The sequence below is a fragment of the Palaemon carinicauda genome, chromosome 39 (genome assembly GCF_036898095.1).
Source record: "Palaemon carinicauda isolate YSFRI2023 chromosome 39, ASM3689809v2, whole genome shotgun sequence".
In the NCBI taxonomy this organism is placed as follows: Eukaryota; Metazoa; Arthropoda; class Malacostraca; order Decapoda; family Palaemonidae; genus Palaemon; species Palaemon carinicauda.
The window spans coordinates 61,223,721-61,239,687 of NC_090763.1; the positions used below are offsets into that span (position 1 = coordinate 61,223,721).

The window sequence follows — 15,967 nt, forward strand, 5'->3', positions numbered from 1 at the left end:
TCATAATTTACTTAAAGTCAAGGCTCATGAAGTTGAGCGATAGCAACTTCTGTAGCGTTTAAGCAAAATAGATCCATTAAAAGTATTATGGACGCGACCTTTTGGAGAGGCAAGTCGGTTTTTGCTTCATATTACTTGAAAGATGTCCAGACTCTTTATGAGGACTGCTACACACTGGGACCATTCGTAGCAGCGAGTGCAGTAGTGGGTGAAGGCTCTACCACTACATTCCCTTAATCCCAATATCCTTTTAATCTACTCTTGAAATTTTTAATCTTATTTTGGGTTGTACGGGAGACTAAGAAGTCTTTCGCAATCTTTTTGATTTGGCGGGTGGTCAAAATATTGTTTCTTGAGAGCGCCCAGATTAAGGGTATTGATGAGGTCCTGTTATAGGGGTGTTCACCCTAGATATAGCAGCTCCTGGGAGTCTTTCAGCATCCTAAGAGGATCGCTGGGCTTCGTGAGGATAGCGGACTAATGAGGCAGAGTAATTATCAGAGTCAGCTTCCTTACCAGGTACCTATACTTAAGTTTGTTTTTTGAATAGTTGTCAAAAACTCTTGAGCATATACGCCTTTATTGTTTTAATACTGGTCTCTACCCACCACCATGGGTGTGAATCAGCTATTTATATATTCACCGGCTAAGTTTAATATTTAAAAATGATATTTTCATTATAAAATAAATTTTTGAATATACTTACCCGGTGAATATATAATATTAAAGGCCCTCCCTTCCTCCCCGATAGAGACCCTACGGACTGAGAAAAACTGGTTTGGTTGAGAAGTATATGCGGTATCTGGCCGATAGTCGGCGCTGGTGGGCACACCCGGCATCCTTCATGGCGATCGCTCGCGAGTTTTTGGAATCTGTCGACCGACGGAGACGTCAGCTATTTATATATTCACCGGGTAAGTATATTCAAAAATTTATTTTATAATGAAAATATCATAATACACCTTCACTGATCCAAATGCTTAACATACAGTACCGTAACTTTTATACAGTAGTAAAAAAAACGGACCATTTTCTTAGGGCTTGGAGGGGATAACTAGGCTATAACTACATTATTGAATAATCTCATGGTGGTTTCTGGAATGGATTAGGCTGTTTTTAACGGTTGGGTTAATTATTGAATGATAGAAATGGCTGCATTGCATGTTTATTACTACAGTTTAGCGTGTTTATGAAAGAAAAGGTGTCTTTTCGTAAGGCTTGGAACGGATTAGGCTATTTACATGTAAAACGCGACTCAGGATACGAAAAAACCAGGATACGAAACCGTATCCTGAACGGATTACTTTTGTATCCTGAGGCATCACTGTAGTTTCCTCTGCAACTGTCTGTTCCCAAACAGAAACTTAGCCTATCACCTGATATTATTTTCTCAAGTTGATAGGAGGCACATTAGAGTCAACACTCTTGCACCTCTTTGGGTCCTAGTGTTGTAACCTCCCAGGATTTTAAACCACTTAGTTAGGTTATAGGAACTTTCTCCTTAAGAAACAACCCAGTTTGGTGATAAGAACTTTCTCCTTAATAAAACAACCCATTTTGGGTATAGGAGCTTTCTCCTTAAAAAAAAACACCCAGTTTGGTTATAGAAAATTTCTCCTTAGAAAACTGCCCAGTTTGGTTATAGAAACTTTCTCCTTAAAAAAGCCACCCAATTTGGTTATAGAAACTTTCTCCTTAAAAAAGCCACCCAGTTTGGTTATAGGAACTTTCTCCTTTAAAAAAAAAAAAAACCCAGTTTTGTTCTAGGAACTTTCTCATTAAAAATCACCCAGTTTGGTTATAGGAACTTCCTCCTTAAAATAAGTCACCCAGTTTGGTTATAGGAACTTCATACTTAAAATAAGTCACCAGTTTGGTTATAGGAACTTCCTCCTTAAAATAAGTCTCCTATTAAAGGAGAATAGTTTATATCTCTGTAGGAACAAATAAAATTTTTTTAAAGCAAATTTTATTTGTCTAAACTATACAAACCCGAATCCTTTAGGTCACACTTTCTAGGTGAGGGTCAAAGTTACTACTGTGTGTGCTGGCAGGGGGGTTGGGGGAAGGAATGGGGCTTTACCACCCACCAGTAACTACCAACACCTCATTATAAAATTTAACAGCCGAGCTCCAGCTTCGCTGAAATCATGCTCCTATTGAAGGACTCAGGTTTTTATAGTTAGGAAAAATAACAAAATACTTTAAGAATTTGTGGGGTTTTTTATACACTTTTATTTTTTTTTGCATTTATTCCCTAAATCTTGGTGGAAAGCAGCTAAAGTTTATAAGGTATCGTTACTTTATGAAATGTAACATTTGCTTCAAATATATATTTTTTTTAGGTTGTGATTCTTGGCGATGGAGGAGTTGGGAAATCATGCCTCATGAATCGTTTCGTTACCAACCGCTTTGATGAGCATTCATTTCATACTATAGGTGTTGAGTTTCTAAATAAAGAAATAGAACTGGGCGGAGAAACTTATACCCTACAAGTAAGTGTTAAGCCTTAACCTGTGTATTTTTTTTTATACGGGAACAGTCAAAGGAGCTACATTACTGTACTAGCAAAGTGGAGTAGATTTGTTTATCAATTCATTAAGAAGTTCATGCGTTTTGTAGAAAGAATAATGGAACCATAAATACACAATGTTATATTGATTGTCTTTTTGACTTATGATAGAGGGTGTCATAGATCAGCAAAAGTTTCATGCCTGGAACAGGGTGTTAATAATTATTCAATATATGAGTCTTTCAGTCGAGAAACATGCCAAGTGCCATTTTATTATTATTATTATTATTATTATTATTATAATAATAATAATAATGATAATAATATTAATGATGAAAATAATATAATAATAATGGTAATAATAATAATAATAATAATTATAATTTTGATATTGATAATAATAATAATAATAAAAATATTAATAATAATAAAAATAATAATAGTAATAATAATATTAATAAAATGGCGCTTGGCATGTTTCTCGACTGAAAGACTCATATATAAGAAATTGTTAAACTGTATGCCTTTATGATGACCTTTCTGTGTCCACTATTGGTACACAATTAAGTTTGATATACTTTTACTGTTACCAGTAGCTGTTTGCTAGATAGAATAAATATTTCATGTTTTTAATTTGTATTTCCAGTTAGTGTAAAATTAAGGGAAATTAAAATTTATTTAACACAGCCCAATCAGTTTACATCTGCTTAATCCTCTCATTAGTAGCACTTATGGACAACTATACTGTAGAAGACAAAGAAAGAAAAAGATAAAAGTCCTTCATATGGCAAGTTATCCATCTTGTGGCACTGGTGGCGATCAAGTCATTTCCTGTGTCCATTAAGCAAGTAGTAAAATCTTACTTCTTTTGTGTTGGGTATGGTTAAATTTAAAGTTTTCTTCATTGAAAATTTCATGTTTCTAATTTTTAAATATTTAACTTAGCCGGTGAATATATAATAGCTGCAACTCTGTTGCTCGACAGACACATACATAAAAAACTCGCGAGCGATCGCTATGCAGGTTGCGGGTGTGCCCACCAGCGCCAACTGTCGGCCAGATACCACTCTCGATGTAAACAAAACCTTCAATTTCTTCTCTGTCGACGTGTCGACAAGACGTACTTTTACTCGCTGTAGAACCTGGAGTTTTTCCCATCATATTTGGTGAAGTACTTTAATTTGGTTTGAGCTTTCGCAGTACAGGTGTTTTTCTTCAAATAAATCCTTGAACTCTTTTTTGAATCGGATTAATTGTTGATGACTTAGATCGTTTTTTGGAATTTTCCCTTGACTAATTCAAAATGGCTGACCCTTCTCAAGTTCCCAAGTTTCGAAAGTGTAATGCTAGGGACTGTAAGAGGCGTCTTCCAAAGGCTTCTCTCGACCCTCACACTGTTTGTTCCAATTGTCAGGGTAAAACCTGTCAATTGGGAGATCGGTGTGAGGAATGCGTGGGCCTTTCGGAATTCGATTGGATCGAATTTGATAAATATACACGCAGACTAGAGAGAGATAGGGTAAGGAGAAGTTCTTCTAGGTCTGTAGATTTTTCCTCTCCACATGCCCCTGAACCTAATCCTTCCCCTGTAGTGGTTGTTCCTAACCCCCCTCCTAGCACTCAGGAACCGTCTATGCAAGACATGATGCGTGCTATTCATGCCTTGGGGGAGAGAGTTGAGGCTTTAGCAAGTGACCGGAATCAACTCATGGCGGACGTGAAGGAACTCAAGTGCCAAAGTGCCACGACGGATAGTGTCAAAGTGCCTAGTGTTACGCAAAGTGTTGTGAACAGTGTTGCGACCGAGGGTTCGTCTGTTCGTGCCTGTCGTCCACCTAGTCCGGGACCTCTTGCAAGCTCCCAAGCCCAGGGGAGAAGCAATGTCGTACGACTTATGGGTTCGAGAGGCCTTGATCAGCGAACAGACGTTCCCTCTTTGGTATCAGGCGGATCTCGTCAAGATCGCCCCTACCAAAGTAAGACGAGAGAGCCCATTTTTACCTCGTCGTCCGAAGGTGTTTCACGTAAGAAACCTTGGACCAAAGTCTCTAGACCTTTAAAGCGTAAGTCGGTCCCTTCAGGACAAGTCCAACGTCCCGGATGTAGCCACTGGGACAGTTCGGACCCGTTGCCGTCATCTGATGACTGCTCGCCGCCTAAGAGAGGCAAAGTTGTGCCGTCTCATTCGCTAACCCCGTCTGTTACCGCACCTGCTTCCGTAGACCCTAAATGGAGGACTACAACGCTGAGAAGGTTTCCGTTGAACCTACTGGCCATCAGCCATCCAAGCGTTCTGTTGTGCGTCCTGTTGACGTGGATGTAGCTTTCTCGCGTCAACCAGTTGGGGTGTTACCTCCACCGATGCGACCCAGTGTGGATTTCCAGCCGCACGTTGACGTTAGGCAACGCACTGATGTGATTGGTGACGTTCAGGACGTTCATCAACCATCAGAGTTGACTTGTTTTGACGCGGTGCGTCAACCTCCACAACCCGGTATGGTGTTGACTGCACAACCCAGACGGTCTAAACAGTCTCAGGTGGATGCTGTGCGTCCTCGCGCACCTGTTGTTGTTGACAGTTCCCAGACTGTTCAGCAGTTCCAGGACGCTGCGTCCGGCTCCGTCACGTATGCACCAGTGCGACCGGACTCTGCGAGTCAAACGTTGCCTACTCCTTTGCCGTTTTCTCATCAGTTATCGGATGAGGAACTGTCAGATGAGGACGTTGCTGAACCACAGCCTGAGGATCAGCCTTCAGAATTAGATGAGCCTAAAGCAGTTCAACCATCCTTGGACTTTAGAAAAGTCATGGTTGTTTTTAAAGAGTTGTTCCCTGATCACTTTATTTCTGTGGCTCCTCGTTCGCCGCCGTCCGAGTTTGTCTTAGGCGTTCCTGCTACCATGCCTGCCTTTACTAAACTCGTTCTCTCTCGCTCATCCAAGAGAGCTTTACGGCTGTTAGGGGATTGGTTAGAGACCAAGAGGAGTTTAGGGAAGACGGCGTTTGCCTTCCTCCCATCTAAACTCTCGTCTAGATCGAGCGTCTGGTATGCCACGGGAGAAGTTCTCGGCTTGGGAGTTCCTGCTTCTGCCCAGGGCGACTTCTCAAGTCTTGTAGACTCTCCCCGCCGCCTTGCCATGAGACGCTCGAAGATTAGTTGGTCACCCTCGGACCTGGACCACCTTCTTAAAGGCATATTTAGGGCGTTTGAAGTCTTTAACTTCCTGGACTGGTGTTTGGGAGCCCTGAGTAGGAAAATCTCATCTGCCGATAGGGATGTTTCCTTACTCATTATGTCCTGCATGAACAAGGCCGTCCGCGATGGGTCCAACGAGCTTCCCGCTTCATTCACGTCCTGAGTCCTTAAGAAACGAGAGTCTCTGTGCTCTTTTCTGTCAGCAGGAGTGACGCCATGCCAAAGATCTGAGCTACTCTTTGCGCCCTTGTCTAAGTGCTTGTTTCCTGAAGTCTTGGTTAAGGAAATTGCCTTGTCTTTAGTGCAGAAGGACACCCACGATTTAGTTGCGTCCTCGGCTCGCAAAGCTCCCCCTTTGCCTGCCTTGTCTGCTAGACCTAGGATAGACACTCCAGCGTCCAGGTTTATCCCGCCCTTTCGTGGCAGAGCCTCCAGCAGGGGAGGTGCTCGTGCCGAAGGGAAGAGAGGAAAGAGGAAAGGATCCAAGTCCTCTAAGGGCAGAGTCTGACTGCCCGCAACTTCAGACAGCAGTAGGTGCCAGACTCAAGAACTTCTGGCAAGCCTGGGAGAAGAGAGGCGCAGATCAACAATCTGTGAGGTTGCTCAGAGAGGGGTACAAAATCCCTTTTGTACGCAGACCTCCTCTAGCGACGTCCCCCATCGATCTCTCTCCCAGGTACCGAGAGGAAGAAAAGAGACAAGCCCTGAAACTGGAAGTGTCTCTTTTGCTAGAGAAGGGAGCGGTGGTCAAAGTCTCGGACCTTCAATCACCGGGGTTTTACAACCGTCTCTTCCTAGTATCAAAGAAGACAGGAGGTTGGAGACCGGTGCTAGACGTCAGTGCTCTGAATGTCTTTGTCACAAAGACGAAGTTTACCATGGAGACCACAAAGTCAGTCCTAGCAGCGGTCAGAAAGGGAGACTGGATGGTCTCTCTAGACCTAAGGGACGCTTACTTCCACATCCCCATGGATGGTCTCTCTAGACCTAAGGGACGCTTACTTCCACATCCCCATTCACTCAGACTCCCAACCTTTTCTGAGATTCGTCTTCGACGATGTGGTGTACCAGTTTCGGGCCCTGTGCTTTGGCCTAAGCACAGCTCCTCTCGTGTTTACGAGGCTTATGAGGAATAAGGCAAAATTCCTCCATTTATCGGACATCCGAGCCTCCCTTTATTTGGACGACTGGCTTCTCAGAGCCTCTTCCAGTCATCGCTGTCTGAAGGATCTCAATTGGACTCTAGATCTGACCAAGGAATTGGGACTCCTAGTCAACTTGGAAAAGTCACAGCTGGTCCCATCCCAAACTATTCTGTATTTAGGGATGGAGATTCACAGTCAAGTTTTTCGGGCTTTTCCGTCGGCCCCCAGAATAGATCAAGCCCTGCTCGTCATCCAGAAGATGTTGAAGAAAGAACGCTGCTCAGTCAGGCTTTGGATGAGTCTGGTAGGAACGCTGTCATCCCTGGAGCAATTTGTCTCGCTAGGAAGGCTACACCTCCGACCTCTACAATTCCATCTGGCTTTTCACTGGAAAAAGGACAAGACGCTAGAGGCGGTCTCGATCCCGATTTCCGAAAAGATAAAGACTTGTCTGACTTGGTGGAAGGACAATATCAGCCTACGAGAGGGTCTTCCCCTGGCAGTTCAGAAACCCAACCACGTTCTCTTCTCGGACGCATCGGACTTGGGCTGGGGCGCGACGCTGGACGGTCGGGAATGCTCAGGTCTGTGGAACTCGAGTCAGAGGAGCATGCATATCAACAGCAAGGAGCTTTTGGCGGTTCATCTGGCCTTGATAAGCTTCGAGAATCTCCTTCGAGGCAAGGTGGTGGAGGTCAACTCGGACAACACCACGGCCTTGGCGTACATTTCCAAACGGAGGTACCCACTCATTGACTCTGTACGAGATCGCAAGGGACCTGCTCATCTGGTCAAAAGATCGAGGCATCTCCCTAGTAACGAGGTTCATCCAGGGCGACTTGAACGTCCTAGCGGATTGTCTCAGTCGGAAAGGTCAAGTAATTCCAACCGAATGGACCCTCCACAAGGATGTGTGCAAGAGACTTTGGGCGGCTTGGGGTCAACCCACCATAGATCTCTTTGCAACCTCGCTGACCAAGAGGCTTCCAATCTATTGCTCTCCAGTCCCAGACCCAGCAGCAATACATATAGAAGCCTTCCTCCTAGATTGGTCACATCTAGATCTTTACGCATTCCCACCATTCAAGATTGTCAACAAGGTACTGCAGAAATTCGCCTCTCACGAAGGGACAAGGTTGACGTTAGTTGCTCCCCTCTGGCCCGCGAGAGAATGGTTCACCGAGGTACTTCGATGGCTGGTAGACGTTCCCAGAAGTCTTCCTCTAAGAGTAGACCTTCTACGTCAGCCACACGTAAAGAAGGTACACCAAAGCCTCCACGCTCTTTGTCTGACTGCCTTCAGACTATCGAAAGACTCTCGAGAGCTAGAGGCTTTTCGAAGGAGGCAGCCAGTGCGATTGCTAGAGCGAGGAGAGCGTCTACCATTAGAGTTTACCAATCGAAGTGGGAAGTCTTCCGAGACTGGTGCAAGTCAGTTTCCGTATCCTCGTCCAGTACCTCTGTAGCCCAAATAGCTGATTTTCTCTTATACCTGAGAAAAGTACGATCCCTTTCAGCTCCTACGATCAAGGGCTACAGAATCATGTTGGCCTCGGTCTTCCGGCATAGAGGCTTAGATCTTTCCAACAATAAAGATCTGCAAGACCTCCTTAAGTCTTTTGAGACCTCTAAGGAACGTCGTTTGGCTACACCTGGGTGGAATTTAGACGTGGTCCTAAGATTCCTCATGTCAGACAGGTTTGAGCCTTTACATTCAGCCTCCCTGAAAGATCTCACTCTTAAGACTCTTTTCCTGGTATGCTTAGCCTCGGCTAAAAGAGTCAGTGAGCTTCATGCCTTCAGCAAGAACATCGGGTTTTCGTCAGAAAAAGCTACTTGTTCTCTGCAGCTTGGTTTCCTAGCCAAAAATGAGCTACCTTCTCGTCCTTGGCCTTAATCTTTCGATATTCCTAGCTTATCGGAGATCGTAGGCAATGAACTAGAAAGAGTATTATGCCCTGTTAGAGCTCTTAAGTTCTACTTAACTCGTACTAAACCTTTACGAGGCCAATCTGAAGCGTTATGGTGTTCGGTTAAGAAACCATCCTTGCCTATGTCAAAGAATGCTTTGTCATATTTTATCAGATTGTTAATACGAGAAGCTCATTCACACTTGAGTGAGGAAGACCGATCTTTGCTTAAGGTTAAGACGCACGAGGTTAGAGCTGTAGCAACTTCCGTGGCCTTTAAGCAAAATAGATCTCTGCAAAGTATCATGGACGCAACCTATTGGAGAAGCAAGTCAGTGTTCGCGTCATTTTACTTGAAAGATGTCCAGACTCTTTACGAGAACTGCTACACACTGGGACCATTCGTAGCAGCGAGTGCAGTAGTGGGTGAGGGCTCAACCACTACAATTCCCTAATTCCATATCCTTTTAATCTGTCTCTTGAAATGTTGTTTTTATGGGTTGTCCGGAAGGCTAAGAAGCCTTTCGCATCCTGGTTGATTTGGCGGGTGGTCAAAGTCATTTCTTGAGAGCGCCCAGATTAGGGGTTTGATGAGGTCCTGTTGTATGGGTTGCAGCCCTTGATACTTCAGCTCCTGGGAGTCTGTCAGCATCCTAAGAGGATCGCTGGGCTCCGTAAGGAAGACGTACTTACAAGGCAGAGTAATCGTCTAAGTCGACTTCCTTACCAGGTACCTATTTATTTTGGTTTTGTTATATTGATAACTGTCAAAATGAAAAAACTCTTAGCTTATACGATGTAAACATATTTAACTCTGGTCTCTACCCACCTCCTTGGGTGTGAATCAGCTATTATATATTCACCGGCTAAGTTAAATATTTAAAAATGATATTTTAATTATAAAATAAATTTTTGAATATACTTACCCGGTGAATATATAAATTAAACGACCCTCCCTTCCTCCCCAATAGAGACGCAGTGGGATGAGAAGAAATTGAAGGTTTTGTTTACATCGAGAGTGGTATCTGGCCGACAGTTGGCGCTGGTGGGCACACCCGCAACCTGCATAGCGATCGCTCGCGAGTTTTTTATGTATGTGTCTGTCGAGCAACTGAGTTGCAGCTATTATATATTCACCGGGTAAGTATATTCAAAAATTTATTTTATAATTAAAATATCATTTCTCAAGCCATACCCCAATCAGGGTTTGTACCCAGTGGTCCCAATTTCCTTTAATATTTACAAATATTTTCATCACAGCCAGGGAAAAGTGTAAATGTCTACTTTTTCCATGCTGGTCACTGTAAATACACCTGGATTCTTAGAATAACGTCTCTTCATTATTGCTGAATTTTTTGCTAGGAATAAACATTCCATGGTTATTCGATGAATTCAGTTGCCTTTTATTACTCATTAGAATTAAAAGAAGGGTTACTAAAGGCTGCAGTAGAAGTATATGGGATATCAGAGAATCGGTACAGAAAGAGACAAGGTGGTGGAATCAGCATGTACAAATGGCAGTGGAAGAGATGAAGAAAGTCTTCAAGCCATGGCAGAGAACAAGTAGAGAAGATGATAAAAGATGTACACATGGAAAAGAGGAAGGCTAAGAAGTAGATTGGAAAGGCAGTGAAGAAATGTTGGGAGGAATGGAATCAGAATCTCAACACAGGAGAGAGAGATGAGAAAATATTCAGAATACCAATTTGGCTAAGAAAAGATGGAAAAGTTATGAATAGGGCAACATATGGTATATAGAAAATGAAAATGGTAAAATCAAAGTTGAAAATGAAATAAATGCATACCAGAATGATACTGTATAGGCTGCTTAAGGCCCTGATCACCTCCAAACAAAAATATTAATAAAACAAAAATCCTATTTACTTAGTAACTAGATATTTTCAGGGTACCATTGCCAACACTACTGTATATAAGCATAAGAACTCAATATGTATGTTCTTTGTCCGTTCATCACTCTGTATATATGTACGTCATCACATGTGAATTGCAGTCTTGATATTTTATTTTCACACTTCCTTTTTTAACATGAAAATACTCAAATATCATATAAACATGTAATTGAGCTTTTCCCAAAATCTTGAACAGATCAAGATATAAATAAATAGATGAATATCCGTGACATCGCGCTGAATTTTTTTTTTTTTTAATTTTCTCTAGAGATATTATTTATCACTTTATATAAAAGTGCTTCATTACACAATAAATGCAAAACATATATACTTGAATATGTGTAGTTTAAAAAATTATTCATTTATTTTCTAAATTTGAGCAAATATTTGAAGTGGAAAAAAGATAGTTATGAGTAATCATGCTTCAAAGTTTTCAATAACATGGGTGAACTTTTTATGACACGATACCTTGGTTATTGAAGTTATTATTGGTATTCTTTTTGCATGTGACTTTCTAAGGAGTTATATATCGATATTAATTTAATTTGTCCTGGTTTATTATAAACAGGAATGATTACTGTTTACTTACCCCCCCCTCTCTCTCTCTCTCTCTCTCTCTCTCTCTCTCTCTCTCTCTCTCTCTCTCTCTCTCTGTGTGTGTGTGTGTGTGTGTGTGTGTTGTGACGTCAAATAATTGAAAATTAGTTTTATTTAACCAGCAATAGTTGCTTTCCCTAATCTACTGTTTGAGTGAATCACAGCCTTAAGTTAGCAAAAGAGTGAAAAGATGCCAGATATCACTAGATTTTCAGGCAGGAAATGAAATGAAAATACCGTAAAAACAAGCCGAAATAAACAGTACTTCAAACGGGCATGAGGCTTATTCTTGCGCTCGACCCTTTAAATAGGTTACACCCCAGTTACACCCATATCCCTTTAAAGCTACGTGACAAACGAAAATTGCCGCGGAATGTTCAAACAAATTTTGCGCTGTATGCTTGGGTAATTATAGAGTATAAATTCATTAAAAACTCAATTAAATTTTTTTGAAAAATAATTTCTTCAAAAGAGGTGATCCTGGCCTTAATGAATAAAATTTATATGAACTCGAGGATGTTGACATAATAGAGGGACCAATAGAAAACATAACAGCTGGAGATGTTTAAGAGGGCCCTCAGGAAGATTGAACACAGGACCATCTGGAATTATAAATGACTTTATTAAATCAGCTGGATATCCTATCATCTGTAAGCTCACTAGAGTACAGTATAAAACTTGCTAAAAGCGAGATAAAACTAGAAGAACTGGAGAAAAATGTTAAAGTATAGTAATGGAATGCACATGCGAAAGGGATGCACTAAATTGTGAAAGCTACAGGGAAATAAAATTTCTTGAACATCCTCTGAAAATATTAGGAAAATTGCATGAGAAAAAGCTGAGAAAAATTGTAATAAAGGCCAAGAAAAGTGTAGAGATTGAAATCTGTTGGTCTGGTTTTATGCCAGAGATCAATAACAGAAGCAGTGCTTGTAATGAGACTAGTGCATGAATAGTACCTTGCAAAGAGCAAGAGATTTTACCACATATTTGTAGGTATTGAAAAGCCATTTGTGAGAGTTCCAAGGCAAGTAATTAAATAGTCATTAAAAAGGAAAGGGTTTACCAGAAAGCTCCATGGAGTTACAGCTATCACTATCCTAACACTACATTTAAACTGAAAGTCATGACATGTGCATTGGAAGAGTTAGAGTTAAATGTTAAGTGTCCATCAAATATTAGCACTGAGCTCTTTGCTCTTCATTGTAGTAATGAGGAAGATACAAAGAAGTGCAAGAAAGGGAGCCCCAGGGAGTTGTATGCAAATTCATGACTTTACAAGAATTGCCTCCCACTTAACCTTCCCCCCATACCTCGCAGCTATTTGAGACTGTAAATACAGTAATGACTAAGTCTCCTACTGGAGGTCCTATAAAGCTTGTCTACATGGATTGGCAGATAGAATTGAAAGATCTTTTCTCTTTCTTATTATATGGAGTGAAATTATTTGCATGGATGCATATAAGGTTATTGTAAAGTAATGGGTTTGTATATGAAAACATTAGTTTAGTTTTTAAAAAGTATATGTTTTAATTCATTCATGTACTGGAATTTTGTCTTTTATCCTCAGATTTGGGATACAGCTGGACAAGAAAGATTTAAAAGTCTTAGAACACCATTTTATCGGGGTTCTGACATGTGTATTTTAACTTTTTCTGTTGATGACCCGCCAAGCTTTAAAAATTTGGATACATGGCGGAAGGAGTTTGTGTACTATGCAGATGTCAAAGCAGATTTTCCATTTTTAGTAGTTGGAAATAAGGTACAGTAATTTCAATATTGTATTTTTATCAAAATATTAATAACAAATTTTCAATATTAAACTTACCCGATAATCATGTAGCCGTCAACTCCGTTGCCCGACAGAATTCTACGGAAGGGATACGCCAGCGATCGCTATACAAGAGGGGGGTGTACTCACAAGCGCCACCTGTGGCCAGGTACTGCAGTACTTCTTGTTGACACCACTTCAATTTTTCCTCTGTCGTGCTTCCGGCAAGACGTTCATGGATACGCTTATAATTTTGGAGTCTTGTTCACGGTTTTTGGTGAAGTATTGCTCTAAGATTTCAGCTTTCGCTATTCAGGAAGTTTTATTATTAGCTTAGCTAACTTTTGGAATTAATTTGATTAATTATGGTGACGAAGAGAGTATGAACTCTCTTTCACCTTTAAATGGCCGACCCTTCCCTTAGACGGAAGTGTTGGTGTCTAAGAGAGTATAGACTCTCTTTCTTAATTTTGCTTAACAAAAGTTTTAGATTTATTTCATATCTCTCCGCCTTTTATAGGCCTCTTCGATTAACTTCCTTTTATTATAAACTTATTAAAATTAATTTTTATATTTGTTTATATTCGACCTTTCCTAATAGTAGGCGGTCTTTTCTTGGTACCGAAGTTAATTAACATTGAGCCCGTCATTTCGGTTGTTCCTGTTAACATATTATGCTATTTTAATGTTTTTGAAAGAATTTCTTTGATAGTCTCGTACTGTTTTCAAAGTTGAACTAACGTTTTGTTTTGTCTCTGCAGTTGTTGACGTTCAGAACGTTCAACTTGCGCTCTATCGTTACGATAGAGAGAGAATTTTCACGGTGTCACGTTGCAGTAAGAGTAACCGTGTCTAGCGTTTTGTTCATTCTTTCTTAACTTAATGGTTTTAATTCTAATAAAGGAACTTTTCATTTTGGGAAATATTTTCCTTTAACAATAATATGTTTTAACGATATATATGATTGGGCTCTTCTCTCAGGTTCTAAGTCAAGAGAGAGAGAGAGAGAGAGAGAGATAGAGACGGAGGGAGAAAGAGGAAGATAAACATTTCGTTCAAGCGAGTAACGTTGTTATCGTTTTTGCTCTTCTCCCTAGTCTCTTTAGGGGAAGAAGGTAAACGTTTCTAGAGTTTTTTCTTGTTCTCAAGCTTTATGCGGTGAGAGATTTTAAACGTAGTTTATTTGATCTAGTGTTTAGTCTCTTTCCAGCCACTGAATTATTTATCTTTCATTAGATTTTTCTGTTACTTTGTAATTCTGTTTTCGCAATTACTAACTTTTGAGAAAGGATAGAATTGCGTGTTTCAGGTACAAACCACTTAAAGTTTCGAGTTCAGTGAAATAAGTGCAAACAGAAAATCAAAAGTGATAAGTGATTAGCGCAAAGTGTGTCAGTGTTGTGCGTGAGGGTACTTCTGTGCGTGCCAGTCGTCCTCCCAGTCCGGGACCTCTTGCAAGCTCCCAAGCCCAGGGGAGAAGCAATGTCGAAGGGCAAAAGGGTTCGGCAGGCCTTGATCGGCGCACAGAAGTATCCTCGGTGGTTGCGGGCGTGTCTTTCAGAGACGTCACTCCCACCCGCAGACGATTGAGCCCTTATTTTGCTCGTCTGCAGAAGAAATTTCGGGGAGAAAACGCTGGTCTCAGGTCTCAAGACCTCTTAAACGTAAAGTCCAGACCTATGCCAGACGTACGAAGTTAGAGTTCAACAACCCGGATGCAGTCATTGGGTTAGCTCTGACTCTCCTCAGTCATCAGGTGACTGCACACCTCCTAAGAGAGGTAAGGCGATGCCTCAACAGACCTCATCTTCTATTAAGGCTTTGCCTCAACAGACCTTATCGTCTGTTGATCCCAAGACGACTTTGCTGCAGTCCATGCAGTCGCAGCTTGCGGTCTTAATGCGTGAGTTTCAGGCTGAGAAGGTTACACCTCCTCCTGCGAACGCTCCGCCTCTCCGCAGTCCAGTCTGCCAGGCGTACGAAGTTGAGGTTCCTCAGGCTACCTTACCGTGTTCTGAGTTGCCAGTTACCAGCGGTGTGCAGCAACCTCCGCCTCCTCCTGCGAGAGCTCCGCCTCACCGCAGTCCAGTCTGCCAGGCGTACGAAGTTGAGGTTCCTCAGGCTACCTTACCGCGTTCTGAGTTGCCAGTTACCAGCGTTGTGCAGCAACCTTAACCTTCCTTAAGGCAACCTCAGCAATGGGAGCAGGAGTCTTATGCCTTACTTCCTCCGCTTCCGCTTGCGGTTCCACCAGCGAGGCAACAATCTCTTGAGGTACGACAACCTCTTCCATCAATGAGGCATCCACCTCAGCACTCGCTGCAGCGACCTAAACCCTCCTCAAGGCAAGAGTCTCAACTCCTTAGGCTAGCACCTCAGGAACCTCTACTCGCGAGACAAGAACTGCGTTCTGCGCAGCCGCTACCTCAACTCTCGCAGCTCACACCTCAGGAACCTTAACTCGTTCCTCAGGAACCTGCTACTGCGCATCCGCAACCCTTACAGCAAGCGCAACTCTTGAGGCAGCAACCTCATGCTATGAGTCAGCCACCTCAACGCATGCATCTGCCATTTTTTCCTCAACTTGAGCTTCTTCCCATTCAACTTGGGAATAACAAATGACAATAATAACACCTCATTACTTTCATAACTTGCATTTGTAATCATATACATGTATGCCTACACAAACATTATGATAATGGAGGTTATTTGTATTACTTATATAAAAATATATATGTATTCCTTGCAATATATTTTTAACAAATCGCAAAATATGGCAAAAATATCTTCTAAACAAATGAATCACGAGTTATGAATGTAAGGTAATATTATGTTGATATTAAACCCCATGCAAGCATGCATGAAGTAATGCAGTGTTGCCAACAGGGCGAGTTTCCCTTTCCTGAGGTGAAGTAGATTATAGTA

The 15,967-nt window shown here is 41.7% G+C and overlaps 1 protein-coding gene across 1 annotated transcript in view; it reads left to right on the forward strand.

Moving 5' to 3' along the window:
• Positions 1–15,967, forward strand: part of LOC137630885 (ras-related protein Rab-9A-like) — a 48,080-nt gene that overhangs the window by 20,943 nt on the left and 11,170 nt on the right. Inside the window, exons 3-4 of the mRNA XM_068362418.1 lie at positions 2,346–2,495; positions 12,842–13,033. Of these exons, the coding sequence (XP_068218519.1) occupies positions 2,346–2,495; positions 12,842–13,033 (342 nt within the window). The remainder of the gene's footprint in view (positions 1–2,345; positions 2,496–12,841; positions 13,034–15,967) is intronic.